Source organism: Sparus aurata, chromosome 2, assembly GCF_900880675.1.
Source record: "Sparus aurata chromosome 2, fSpaAur1.1, whole genome shotgun sequence".
Lineage (NCBI taxonomy): Eukaryota > Metazoa > Chordata > Actinopteri > Spariformes > Sparidae > Sparus > Sparus aurata.
In genome coordinates, this window is record NC_044188.1 from 22,220,113 (window position 1) to 22,234,270 (window position 14,158).

General features: G+C 40.2%; 1 protein-coding gene across 4 annotated transcripts in view; it reads right to left on the reverse strand.

The window, feature by feature from the left end:
• zbbx (zinc finger, B-box domain containing) overlaps positions 1-7,823 on the reverse strand; it is a 64,391-nt gene extending 56,568 nt beyond the window's left edge. For all 4 annotated transcript variants that reach the window (XR_003982685.1, XM_030407692.1, XM_030407684.1 and 1 more), the window contains exons 1-3: positions 7,634-7,823; positions 5,933-6,072; positions 5,315-5,428 (exon numbers count right to left, since the gene is read on the reverse strand). Coding sequence is in view for 3 of the 4 variants with exons in the window: in XM_030407692.1 (XP_030263552.1) it covers positions 5,315-5,428; positions 5,933-5,997 (179 nt within the window). In the remaining variant the exon portion in view is untranslated. The remainder of the gene's footprint in view (positions 1-5,314; positions 5,429-5,932; positions 6,073-7,633) is intronic.
• Between the last annotated feature and the right edge of the window lie 6,335 nt (positions 7,824-14,158).

Here is a 14,158-nt window from a genome sequence, read left to right on the forward strand (position 1 = left end):
ACAGGCAGTAGTTGAATATAAAAAGCTAATCTTCTGACCCATCTCAACTGGCACAAAGGACTTGCTGTGACTCCCTGCTTCCTGTCTTCTGCTGTAGCAGCAGTAGACTGAGAAATTAAAAAGGTGTTGAAGTGTTCTCCTTCACCACAGCTCTGAACTGAGTACTTGCATATGAAAAAATAAATCAGCAGAGCATTATTTATCAGGAATGGCCTGTCTGAAAAGAAAAGTTGGTTTATTTTCTATCTAAAACACTAAACATGAAGTAAAAATTAGAAGAAAAAAAAATCTAAATATGATGTTATAATTGGATGATTAACATTACTTTTCAGCCACTTCACATCTAGAGTGCACTATCTATTTATTCAATCTATTGACACACAACCACACACTACCTTGAACACATACACAAACGTTCCCTGTATCTTTTCACCTCTTTCAAGCTGGCTCACCCACAGTAAAATCTTTTTCGGGCTAGTGATATTTCAGAGATATACTGGAGGGTTTAAGCAGGAGTCCTGTCCTGTAGCAATCGAGAAGAGTTGATTAAGGAGGACAAGACATACAGATCTAAAAAAAGTGCAGTACTCTCTGTAACAGGCAAGGTGTTAAAAAACACAGAAACAACAAAGAGCCATTATTTATGGAGGACTAGTATCAAGTGGCACACACAGGCAGCCACGCACACACCTTGTCGTATCTTGGGGCTGGTGGAGCGGTAAATGTTGCAGTATTTCAGTGTGACAGGAAACACTGTGTTTATGTGCTTATCGTTGGTGCAGCCTGGACAAGATGCCCCTCTCCCCATACTGATGTATGGCTTCTTAATTAGAGCTAGACCTCCACTGAGAAACAAAGTAGTATTTACACAGGTACATGCGCGCACACACACACACACACACACACACACACACACACACACACACACTTCCTAAAACAATAAGTACATTAACCTACAATTATAATCTACAGTATGCATTTCCTTGTTTGGTTGTGATGTATGAATATAAACCAAAGGAAATACATCATGTGGAACGATTGCCTCTCAGCATACCTCTGCTCTAAATCACCGATATTGTAATTAGCTGCGCTGGCTGTAAATGTGTATATGTGTGTGTATAACCTTTCTGTGGCTGTTACATTTTGCAGGATTCTGTGTTATATGAACTCTGCTTCTCCCTAAAACTGTGCCTGAGTTATGTGCTCATATATTGTGATATACACCTCTATTAACATGTTCTCCATAACTTCACATTGGGTAAGCATCCCCACACTTATTAATGAAATTAGGTGAGCTGGGAGCAGAGAATCAAACAATCACGTTGATAACCAGCGTTTGTTTTCATTCTGCAAATTAATTTCTTGCTCACACAGGCTGGGGTGCCCCTCAATCTGAATCTGTTGAATGATAGTTACAGTAATGGACCAGGTACATACTCTGTAATGAAAATGGAGAAAAAATAAATGATTTTTTGTTTATGAGAGTCTAATCCATTAAAGATGGGCACATTCAATTTTCATATTTCAAGAGTCAAACAGACACTTACACACAAAATAACAATAGTTAACAGACTTTTTATCACTAGGTCTAGTACTCTGCCCGCTATGGATCACCAAAACGGAATCACAGACAAACCATAATCTCCTTTATCATGATGACACCGATCATATTATAATGAGGCAGTCTGTTTCCATTGCTTATGATCAGTTTGCACACTGACTCAGGCAATTTCATTACATGCAGACCTGGCCCTTACAGGAGAAAAATACAGTTAATCTACCTCAAAGAGAACACGATCACAAAGTGTTCCTACTGCAGGCAAGTTGAGAGTAGACTTGTGTGAATATGATGTTATGGATTTGGGAGACAAGACTTGTCTGTACTTGTGTTGTCGTGAACGTGTGAAACGTCAGCAGTCAAAGCCAAATTACTGGTCTAATTCAAAGTCCATATCTAACTAAGTACACTCCAACTAACAATTGCTGTTCGATCTCCCGAGTGTTCGATTTTGAATTTGCAATTCTCTGCCGTGAGAAAGGCCTTTACCCAAATAGGTGCAAAACCTCAAAGATACTACAGTGTTTCCCCTACCATTCTGTTGGCGGGCCCCCGCCCACCTTGAAAAACGTGAAAAATTTGACATTGATGTGCGCGCTTGTTGTCTGTTTCTCTGCACACTGTCGGATGCTATTTACATTTTACACTTTTCATTCAAATAAGCTAACGTAGCTGCCACAGATGTTTATTTTCATCTATGAGACCTACATTTATCTTCCGAAATGAAGCTATCCAGCCCGTGTTTAGTTTTGACTGCAGATCACTTCAGCAGACCCGTGCTGGGCTGCTCCCCCGCTCCGCTACAGGTGCGGCTGGTCTGGACTTCTCCCGCCACGTCGGAGCAAATGTGCAAACAAGCGTTATTTGGGTAAACTGGCGGCACAACGGGGAACTAAACGGCTACTTTCTCACACGAAAAAGCTTTAAAACCTGATGTTACCGGCGCTATAGCGGAATTTAAAACAGAGTTACGGCGGTTTCAAGTTAGCCATAGCGAGGGGAGGTTCGCTTCCTGTTTATAAAATAAAAGCGCAAATTCTATCCTTATGGTTTTCTTTATAATTAAAGGACAGCGGGTGTTTTAGTTTTGTGAAAATGACCAGAAGTGCGTTACTTACTACGGCTGGCTTGGGTAGCGCCGAATTAATCGGAACAAAACTTTGAACAGCTGTTATTATTATGTTATGTAAGCCAGCTTGTATGATCCTTAAAAGATAGCAAGTCAGTTGGCCTTGTATTGATGGCTACATTTTTAAATAGATTATAATACATATATTAATGCTGTTCTGTCTATTCATTACCTTGAGGTTTGAGGAGTCGCTGAATGTAAATTTTCATTCTCCACCCCTCCCCCCCCGCGGATACCACCCGCCAACAAAAAAAACCTAGGGGAAACACTGTACTAGGTTAATTCTTAATCTATAATGTTAAGACTGTACCCTTTATAGTGTCACAAGGTCACCCCTTTTTTTATTCTTCATTTTTTCGGATGAAAGACTATCAACTGAACCACAGCGGCTGGGATTTAAATGCTCACTGAATAGTATCATGGGAATAACATGTGGTTCCACTGTGCTGAACTTAAACTTTCAAATATTATGAAACTTTCTTTTCACCTTTTTGCCTTTTATCATTGCCTCCGCTTCTCAAAATGCAACAAATATGGGAGAGATATTTACAGAAATAAATAGAAGCATTTGATGGGCACCAGTGCACATGTTGCACCAGTAAATATTTAAGCCTCTGTAAATCCTGTGCAATTACTCTGAGAAGTTGTGACAGCTAGTGTATTGCATGCTATAAACAAATTTAATCCTTATTGAAAATATCGTGACATTTTCTTCTTTTTGTTTAACATTATATGATCTTCCAGTTTAGTTTTACTTCTTCAGTTTGCTGTTGCTTAATCTTGCATCCTCTGTTTGTGCTAAGCATGCCCTCCTTTTAACGTGACATGAGGGGAATATTGTCGGCCATTGATTCCAGTGAGGGAGGCGGCATTAGAGCACTGACCTTTTGAATAGTCCACTACATTTATGAGCATGAACCTACTTCATCTATAAGTGGCCTTTTTCAATTCTCTGACTGTTCCCTTTTTCCTTTCATGGGAACCTTTTCTTGACCTTAATAGGGAGAGAAGTCATCGACCTCCCCCTCTTTTTCATTTAGTCCCCTCCTCCATCCATCTCTATTACTCAGTGTCTTGGCTTTCTTGTTGCTTGCTTTTTTACAGCTATAGGAGTCTTTTTCACCCCCTTACCGTACCTGCCTAACCGACTCCTGTCTCTCCATTTGTCACCTGCTTTGTTCTTTATGTGTTCAGCTGTGACAGTCTGGACTTAATTCTATCCAGCATCTATACAGTTAAGCCACTTAACTTCCAATTCACTGAATTAATTCCTCTGTCCCTCAACTTTCTCTGAGCAGTGCCCTTTTCCTTTTGGTTCCCACTCTTCTCTCTGTCTTCTCTGGTTCCTGTCTATTCCTGGCTTCCCTCTGTCTGTTTTCTCCCAATCTATCCGTGGATGGTAGCTTTGTATTTTTCATCTCACACTGGCAGTTACTGTGACCAAGATAATGATAACATTTCAGTATCAGAACATGCCAAATCAAATACTGTATATATTCCAGTACTCAAGAATATCAGGCATATGGTTGTTGAGATATCTTGCATTGTGTTAAAGCGTTGGACAGTCACAGGCAGACAGATGGAGGGCTCCAATCTTAGAGACCTGTTGCTCAGGGGTTGGCTAAGCAGTATGTGGAAAAATCATTATTGTGATATGATACTATATATCTTGGGTCTTAGATTTTGGATTCTGCTGTATTGTGAAATGGCATGAGTGTTGTCTTTTCCTGGTGTTAAAGTAATAACATAACATGGTTGGTCAGCCGGAGAGGGTAGGTGTTTGGTGCGCGACATATCAGTTTTTCTGCCTCAGTCTCTAGCGTTAAACAGTTTACCTTACTGTTAATGGTCATGGCTGAATAAACAAAGAAAAGACCATGACAAGACAATGAATAAGTATGTAAATAATGTTACTTTTATAGCAACCATCTATTATTCAGTAAATAGCTAATGTTATCATAACTGTCTCAGAAGACAAAATTCACTTTTCGCTTTCATGTGGTGCTGTTATGGATGCATGGCAAAACTGCCAACTGACATCACACAGATGACACTGGATCACTGGGAAGCAGTGAGGTCCAAAAATACACCTGCAATCTTCAAGATCTGACCGTTTTACTTGTTCTAAAGCTTGCCTTCACCCACTTAGTCATTACATACACATTACTGATGATTATTTATCAAAAATGTAATTGTGTTTATATTTTGTGAAACAACACATTTTCCTCCCTACAATAGGCACTGTATTTGGTCAAAAGCATTTATGAAGGGCTATTGAGGAGATTTCAAGATATCAAAATATATGTTGTGTATTATTATATAGCCAATTTCTTTTTAATTCTTTGAAATATATATATTAATATTAGTGGGCCACAAAAGGAGAAGTAAAATAACCTGAGTGGTTACTTAAAATTTGAGTCAGGAACCTAATACATCTCTGAATCTCTTACATCTGCTGCAGCCCATCCTGCACATAATTCACTACCCTGTGTCCCCTCTCTCACTTACCCTATCCTCTACATCTGCTCTCTACTATCTTACTTCCGTTCTCACCTCCCCACTAAGGTCTGCCCCTCTCTCCTCTGCCTCTCTCTCCTTTCTTCTCACACTGCTACACTAATACTCACCCTCTCTCCTCCTTCTCTTTACTCATGCTCTCTTTCAGCTGTTGCAGTTTCTCCTCCATCTCTTGTCTCTCCTGGCCCAGAGTCACCGTCTTCAACTGCAGCTCTTGCATGTTCCTATGGCAACATAAACACACACACACACACACACACACAAACACACACACACACATTTATGCAATCAATCAATAACAATCATCATCATACAAATGACCTACTTTGTCAGATTGGGCAGCCAGGCTTTCATCAATATGTTCAATCCATCTGCTGCACTAGCAGATCCCCATTGCCACGACTAATCAATAGTTTAATCAATTAGTCACTGGATCGGGGTGCCACCAAGGCAGACATCAATTAAGACAATTACCTGTTGGAAATGAGAAACTACGCAGGAGACTGGACTCAATTTTGTATTGCCCAATACGAAGAAAACAAATATGCTGCTCTGAATCAGAATCCAGGTCGCATGATTAATTTGTTTGAAACTCCATTTTGTCAAATGCTCATTCTCTGGGCAGAATTTGAATACGAACAGTATGCCAAACAGTATGGCAGCCAAGTAACTTTAATGGGCTTCTATCTAATGCCTCAAATTACATAATTGATCTTATCTCATCTTACCTGGCTTTGAGCTTGACGGATTTGGCCTTGTTGTTAGGAAGCACCACAAAGCCATTTGAATTCATGCCTCTTCTTTCTGGAAGGTCGGGGATTTCTTGGAAACCTTGTTGGGCTTTTTTTTATTTTCTGAAGAGTCTCCTCTGAAATAAAAACCAACAGCAATAGCATAAAACTTGCTATTCCACTGTGCCCACGCTAAATCATGCACTGCTATAAATGAACACTGCTGCAATGAAATGAGCAAAATAGCCGGCACGGATTTTGCTTAAATGTACAGGCAATCCTGTGTGTATAAATTGTATCTTGCAGACTTTCTGCTGTTTTGACAAATGACTGGCAAATGTTTTCGCCAGTAAAAGTCAATTTGCCAGTAAGGTATATGTTATACATAGTGCAAGAGAGCAAGGCAGCCAAACCTGCTAGCAATTCAGCTGATTGCAAAGCGACATTAGGTGGAGGTGATTATTAGCTACAAGCTATTAGCTACAAGTTTGGCTCACTGTGGGTAACCTCAAAGACCCTGACATTTTACTTACTGTTACCTTGGATGAAACTGCTTGACTACTCTATTACCCTTCAAGTAAAAGGTTTCAACCTTTTTTATGTACACACAAGACTTACATAACTCAGATTTTGAGCAGTGGGCACTTCTCCTTTGCAAAGGTGTTCTTTTGAAAATACAATAGTTTATGTTATAGTATAAATGACAGACTAACTTCGCCGTTAAACTGATAACTTACATGTTAGCTTTAAGGGTACCTTTTTATCATTTTCATCATAAGTATTAGAACTCCAAAAACACATTCCTTGTTTAAAAAAAAAAAAAAAAAAAAAAATTGGGAGTTTGCCTAAATCCTGACATCGTCTGCCTGGTACAGTGAAAACCAGGATTCATCCAGAAAACACTTCCAAACTGCCAGATGACATCAAAGGTGAGCATTTGCCCACGCAAGTCAGGTCAAGACCTTGGTGAGGACGGCGAGCATGCAGATGAGCTTCCTTGAGAAAGTTGCTGACAGTTGCATAGCAGCCTCTGCCATCAGTGTACGATTGTGTGTGTGAATGGGTGAATGTGACAAGTGTTGTGAAGCGCTTTGGTCAGTAAACTGAAAAAGCGCTTAAAAAAAGTACATTTCTCAAGACTGCTAATTTTGGAGTGACATTTTAGAGACATGTCCAAAGTGCACCCCTGCATTAATGTTTTTTTAGTGGGCATTTTTATATGCTACACCTGTCAGATGAATGGATTTTCTTGGCAAAGGAGAAGTGCTCACTAACGCTAACAATGTTGTGCTCAGAATCTGAGATTCAATTATTTTGTGTGCATAAAAAAAAGTCTCCAATCTTTTACTTCTTGTAATATCATTTACAATGGCTAAATTATACAGTAAATGCCCCTTAAAGCTATACCAGCAACCTCGCGTTAACTACCGTTAACGTAATTTAGCTAGCTGTCATTAGCTTAAACAACAGACTTTCTGTGCAAGTTACTAGGATGGAGTCTGTGTAAACAGGCGTTTGACGACAGCTAAAGTTACCAGTGACTCGCCTAAAACGCCTTAAGGTACTATACTGCAAAGGGGACAGATACATTGACTGAGAGTAAGTAAAGCTAACCAGGGCTAATAACGCTACATTAACTTTAAAGTAATTCGAGGGACATGAACTAACTTCACATGCTGCTGAAAATACTCGACTTACCTTATGCTCTGTGATTGTCCTCGGTTTACCCGCTCAGTAAAGTCAGTCTTTCACTTTTACATTCAGCATGTTTTATTGTCATTTAATTGAACCCAATATTTCAATAATTCACGTTTTTTATTTAAATATTTTAGCGTTTCGCCGGTGGCATGCTCCAGCCTCTGTGCCCAGGGCGTTTGTGTCGGGCTGGTGTTACTACGGCAACCAGCGCCTCTCTCGCGATAGCTCCGCAGCTGGTGAGCGCAGCTCCACTGACACTTATTATGTAACCTATCCTTGGTTTTCAGCGGAGGTTGTTCAGTTTCCCCATGTGTTTGCCGTTATGAACCTTTCCCTGACTGAATTTGTAAACTAATGTTCAACTTTCTTAAAGGAATTAATATAGGATGCTTTTGTTTGCTCTGGGAATAAACATCGGATTCAAAGACATAAAGTCCCATATCGCTTCAGTAATCATGGGCAGAGGGATTTCCCTTCCAATTAAAATTCCTCATGGCACCAAGATAAATGTTTTAACTCTGATTGGAGCTTTGAACCCTTGTTTTATCTTTTTTTCTTTTTTATCACCATACTTCAGAGTTGTCTTCATTCCTCCAAGATGATCTTGTTAAGATCTTTCATGTTGACAATCATTAGAGATCAGAAGCAAAGTAATTTCTCATTCAACCCATAAGAGAAATGTGCTTGAATGAATTTGATAATGCCAAAGTGAAGGATACACTGTGCGTGTGTGTATGTTTGTTTGTCCACAGGAAAACTGAGCCACCATGTGTCTGTTTATTACATAAAAGTCTACAGTGTATATACAAGCGAAGAAAAATCTTAATTATTCAAACGTCGGCCACAGAGAATAAGACAAGACTTGAAAAGATAGTTAACTATTACCACTGCAATACAATCTGGTCAATAAAAAGGATGCAACTTTTGTTTTCATGTTTAATTTTACATTGCTTTGACATTATACATTTAAGAAAGCATTAACTAGGCATGGTACTTGGCCATTTTGCTTCATTAATATATTTCCCAAGGAAAATAAAACTCTGAATTACAAAATAACATTTTAATGTATCATATAAATAAAACAGCACGAAAAAAGTCCTGCTGCAGCAGTACCTAGTTTTTGTATCAGAACTAGAACGTTCTAGTGTAAATATACTAAAAGATTGAATATCAGATGCTTTCCTTGACCATTCTATAAAAATTACAACTGTAATCCATTCTAAACTCTACCCTTTTAAAAAAGTAAATTTTTCACAGGATCAATTCTGTGTTTCCATTTTTTATATGACACTTCCTTGATCTTGTAGTTCTATCATTCTATTTTTGTAAATGTATATCTGAAGTAAAAGCAAAAGAAACAAATGTTCGAGGTCGTCTCTGATAAGTGTTTTTTCTTTCACAATATTAATTTCAACCTAAAGAAAATAATTTAAATCAAAACAAAGGCTTATGCCGCCGTAATTTCAAATAGTCCCCCCCTAGTCAAAACTGTGTTCTTTCTTTTGTTCTTGTTCCTACAGTTGAATGTTTGAGTTTGACTCTAGAAGGCTGTTTTAACATTCATCCTCTGAAAGTGTACCATTTCTCTGTGCTCATTGAAAGTCAGATTTTAAGAGGCGAGACTACAAGCATGATTTATGCCATCCCAAATGGTTTGATAGCTTATCCCTGTCCAATATACAATACACACAACTGTCATGTGGGAACTTGAAGCCTCCACTACACATACACTGATCATTGACTACAGTGAAGTAGGAGACATCTTGTGTCCAATAGTTACATTTGGGAAATGATAAATATTTGCAAATCTATATAGTCTGGAATGTTGTATATGCCTGAACACATGTATGAAGGAGATCTTTAAAAGCAACAAGACACAATTGGGAACCACATCAAAGTCATCACCATAGGCAATGGCTTGACATGAGTCTATCTGTCTGTCTGTCCCGTAACAGTGCAGTCATCCATCCAGCCCTGATCTGTATTCCAGGAAAAAAGAAACTTTCTCACTCTGTTATAAAACCTCATTTTCCTGCAGGCCATGGCCCCCTCCATTGCTACTTTTCTCTATGTCTCCATCCTTCGTCCGCCGGCCTCCCTGCCAAACTCACCGGACAATTATGGCCCAGCAAGCACTGAACACACCTCCACCTCATCCTTAAATCCTGCTTTCTCATTCTCTCCCTCCCTCTCCTCTTGTCTCTCTCTCTCTCTCTCTCTTCCTACATTGTTGGCGAATGACCTATCGCTCCTGCCATCAGGGAAGTGCGGGTGTATGACTTATTGAACGTGCCCGCGTGTGTGTGAGCGTGGCCAGTCATTCGGGGTCGTGACCCTCCAGCTGGATTCTGTCTCTGCTGCTAAACAGTGACTCTCACCCTCCAAACCCTCTTTCCCTCCCTCCTCCATCTCTCTCCGCTCTGCCTGCATAGACAGCTGGGCGTGCAGTAGCATACCGATGAGAGTGAAAAGAAGAAGCAAGGGAAGGAGTAAGAGGGAGGGAGAGAGGGATATAGAAATGAGGTAGGGAAATGGGGGAGGGGGGGGATTGCAAGAGGCCAGAAGCCACCTGGAACACTGCGAGAGAAAGAAGAGGAACAAGAGAGCGACAGACTGCATGAAAGGAGGGATACAACAGCCGAGCAGTTGCAGGAAAAGGACAAGCACGCTGTGAAATGTCAAGGCTATTTAATTCATTAGGAGGCGATGATTATGGCGCTGTACTGAATGTCATCTGCTGGGTTAAACCTTCCTCGGCGGCCCCACGCTGGATATATATTGACTGTTTGGCAATGATTGGAAACCTTTTAGCAATGACAGAGCAGCAGCAACAGGGACAGAGAGAAAGGACGGGGAGAGAGAGAAAGTCGCCAGCCAACCAGAGTCGACACCGTTTTTTGTGACTCCTGGTATGCACAGGGGGGTTGTAGATAATCCTGGGAGTCTACTGACGAAATAATGGGGAAATTGTTAAATAACCTTGAAGAAGGAGGTGGGGAGCTTTCACACATCCATCTTGTATATCTACTTATTCCTGCTCAGAGTCACGGGTGGGGGGGGGGGGGGAGACTATCCCTGCATGCACAAATTGCAGGGAAGCAGGTCACCGGTCCATCATCGGATTAACATCAGGCAAATGCTTTTATACAGGCAATTTTAATCTGCTTGTTCACCTGATTTGCAGGTCTTTGGACTGTGGGGGGAAAACAAGAGCTGGCAATGGAAAGACAGTCACACGTGGCAGCGGGCGCATGATCCAGGACCTTCTTGCTTTGACTGACAAGGCTAGAGCATTAACCACCAGGCCACTGTGCAGCCCCTGACTGAAAAATGAATGGTAGGGGAATCTTTAAGTCGCATACCAATTGGATCCTGACCTGAAATTATCCCGCCAAATCAAACTAAAGTGGTCCAAATCAAAAAGAATATGCTGCGTATGATGAGTGAGTGATGCCGGCGAGTCACATCATTACACCAGCTGAAAGAGCAAGAAGAAAAGGCAGAGAAGAAAGAGACAGATGCAAAAAGATCAAAAACAAAGAACAGTGCTAATCTTGTTTCATGCTTCAAGACAACTAAATGGCCAACTACTTCATGAGCAGCCAAGAATAAGAAGTCTCTGAACAGCCACAGCTCACCCATTGCAAAACAGCCTATAAGAAGAAAACTGTGATATCTGAACAAGAGAGGAAATGTGTATGAGAATGTGTAATTCACATTTAAGAAAAAAAAAAAAAAAAAAGAATATTTGTGTGTAGATGTGGTACCTGGTGAAGCCGAGGGGTGATGGGAAAAATCCCAAGTTCGTTACTTAAAGGAGTATTTCACAGAGGGAAAGCCAAACCATGCATAAAACTGGTCTGTCTGTGCAGTAGAAAGACACTAATAGTTTGAAATTGGTGCTTCATGACCAGAAAAAACTGAGAAAAATGGTTGTGATATTCCCTGTGGCCCAAAAGGTAGATAACCTACAACAACCATAGTGCACTGCACTGACCAATAAACACTCTGATGGGTGACATACTGCTGATTGGACGGTGCTTGTCTCTGGCTCAGAAACAGTAAGGCTGCCAGATAGTACCAAACACTATTGTATCTCAGCACTCAAACATGTTTTTGAAAAATTCTAGCCAAAAAACAGTGCATTCAAAAAAAACTTGGTTTATAGTTTATCAGCACTGCCTAGTTTAGACAGTTTGTTGAGACATCCCTCGCTCAATCCAGATCCCACAAAGAGTGCTGGGCTCTGTGTGCAAGCAAAAGGGAAAGAAGTTTACCATTGTTCCTTTGCACATGTCAACACTGAAGTGAAAAAAATACAGGCAGTGGAGTGTAGATTAGCAAAAATTGGAAATACTCAAAGTATTTCAAAATTGTACTTAATAACAATATAATAAAAAGGTAACCAAATAAAGTAGACTTGTATATACATATTAGGGAGCAATATGAACAGTGTAATTATAAACAGTGTAGTGTTATTATGAACAAAGATTTATCAGTCAACAGTAACACGCATCCCAGCATCCGCCTCTGTACGCCATAGTTTTTTAATAAAGCAATGATATTCAGATTTAATAAAAAGAATCTATCTTTAAGATTTCTGCTGTCTCTCCAGTACAGGAGTCTCTTTCCACAGCAGACATTTTGACATGTCACCGTAGGGAGAAGAACAAGTGTAATTAATAATATTAATGATGGCTGAATTACATTTAGATGTGTCAGTGGCAGGGTCCAGATATTGCTCATACACTTACTTACTCACCGAAGGCACAGAGCCCTCACTGACAGAAGTTCCACTTCTTCTACCATGAGTCAAAATGTGTGCTCCTGTAAATGGCCTATGAAGGTGACTGGAATTTTATTTGAGATGCTCACAGCATTGAAGAACTACATATAAAATATTCAACACCACAACAATGTCCCATAATCCACTCTGAAAAGCTTTTATTTAAACTTTACCCAAGAAAACTGCTGACAGCAAGCTGTATGGATAATCCAGAGTAATGGCAACAATGATTCTGCAGAAAAGATGGGGCTGATGAATTCTCCTATTCCAGGTATCTCAAAACCCACACAAGTGTTTTCATTTTTTCAATTACTCTGGCTAATTACACTTCAGGTTGAAGTTGGGAGTGAATCTATGCAGGATTTAAGTGAGGTCGCCAAAGCCAAACGCACCAATGAGAACGATAAGGGTAACGAGTACTGATCAGCCAAAATGAGTAACACACCTGTGTGGGTAAACAGTGGACACGCACGGCCTTCATACAACCACAGGCCTCTATTCACAGTAGACGGTTTGACCAGTGAAGTTCCCATCCTAACGTAGCACATGTTTTAACAGAGTCAGGACGCCGTTACTCCACTATATCTTTATATAGCAAGTAGTTGTTTGCTGCTATATTAATCTTCAAAATCTCAAATCCATATTTCCAACTACAGTAATTACAGAATGTAAGGGGATTATTTTAGGGTTAAATGTAAGTGTTCAATTCGACATAGTACGCCATGTTTCAACATTTACCACTGCCAGCCCACGTCAATTTAAATTTGATTTATTTATCATAGTTTTCAGCAATGACTCAGAATGAAGATCTGCAGAATTCAGCAAAATGTTTCTTCCCTTGTAGATTGATAAATATGCATTTTAGATGACAAAGGTTGTCAATGAGCAAAAATAAGCAACAAAATAGATTAGAACACCCTGAAATCATCTCAAGCAGGTTGATATTAATATTCAGTATGTACTTCCTCAGCAGTAAATTCATGTTTTAAGGTACTGTCAAACGGCGCCACATCTTAACACTAACTGAAAACTGTGCCACACATGCACAAGGGGATGAAGACGCATTAATGTGCAGAGTTCTACTAGCAGCAACTCTACTTGTTTAAAATCTGCAGAACAATCTGTGGAGTCATCGTTGAAGTTGCTCTCTGCCCATGGCTTCTATCGCTGCTGTGCACTAAAAGCCCGCAGCCGCCGCAGAGTTCCTTCGTTAGAACACCGAGATAACTTCTCATAGAAGATGATTCAACGGCTACAACGCTAATTTGCCCTCAGTGGTGTTATGTGTGGAACATCCAACAAGCAGATCCCATCCAGTGAAAATAACAAGATATGAGATTCCTTCACACCGAGGTTCTTGTCAGGAAAGCTCTCTCTCAGGCCATGACTGTGAAGAGACGTACTTAGTGGACAGTCTGCAGATGTGGGCTACATGATTAGGAGGTAGAGAGGCGAGACCAGGGAGCAGCATCACTATGGGCCACAGTGGGACGAGGACACGAACAGGAGTCCTTGACATTGTGAAGACAGTCCAGCATACTGACGTTTCTAATGATGTCTTCATTCTCCTCTAACTTCTCGCTGAAGGTCCCACAAGGTGAGTGATTAGCTGATGTAGTTACTGTGTGTGTGTGTGTGTGTGCATGCGTGTTTTCTGCCCTCAGATAAAATAAAATAATTTTGGAAAAAAAGGAAATATGGTAAAATATATGACATTTGCTGTAAACTTGCTGATGTGC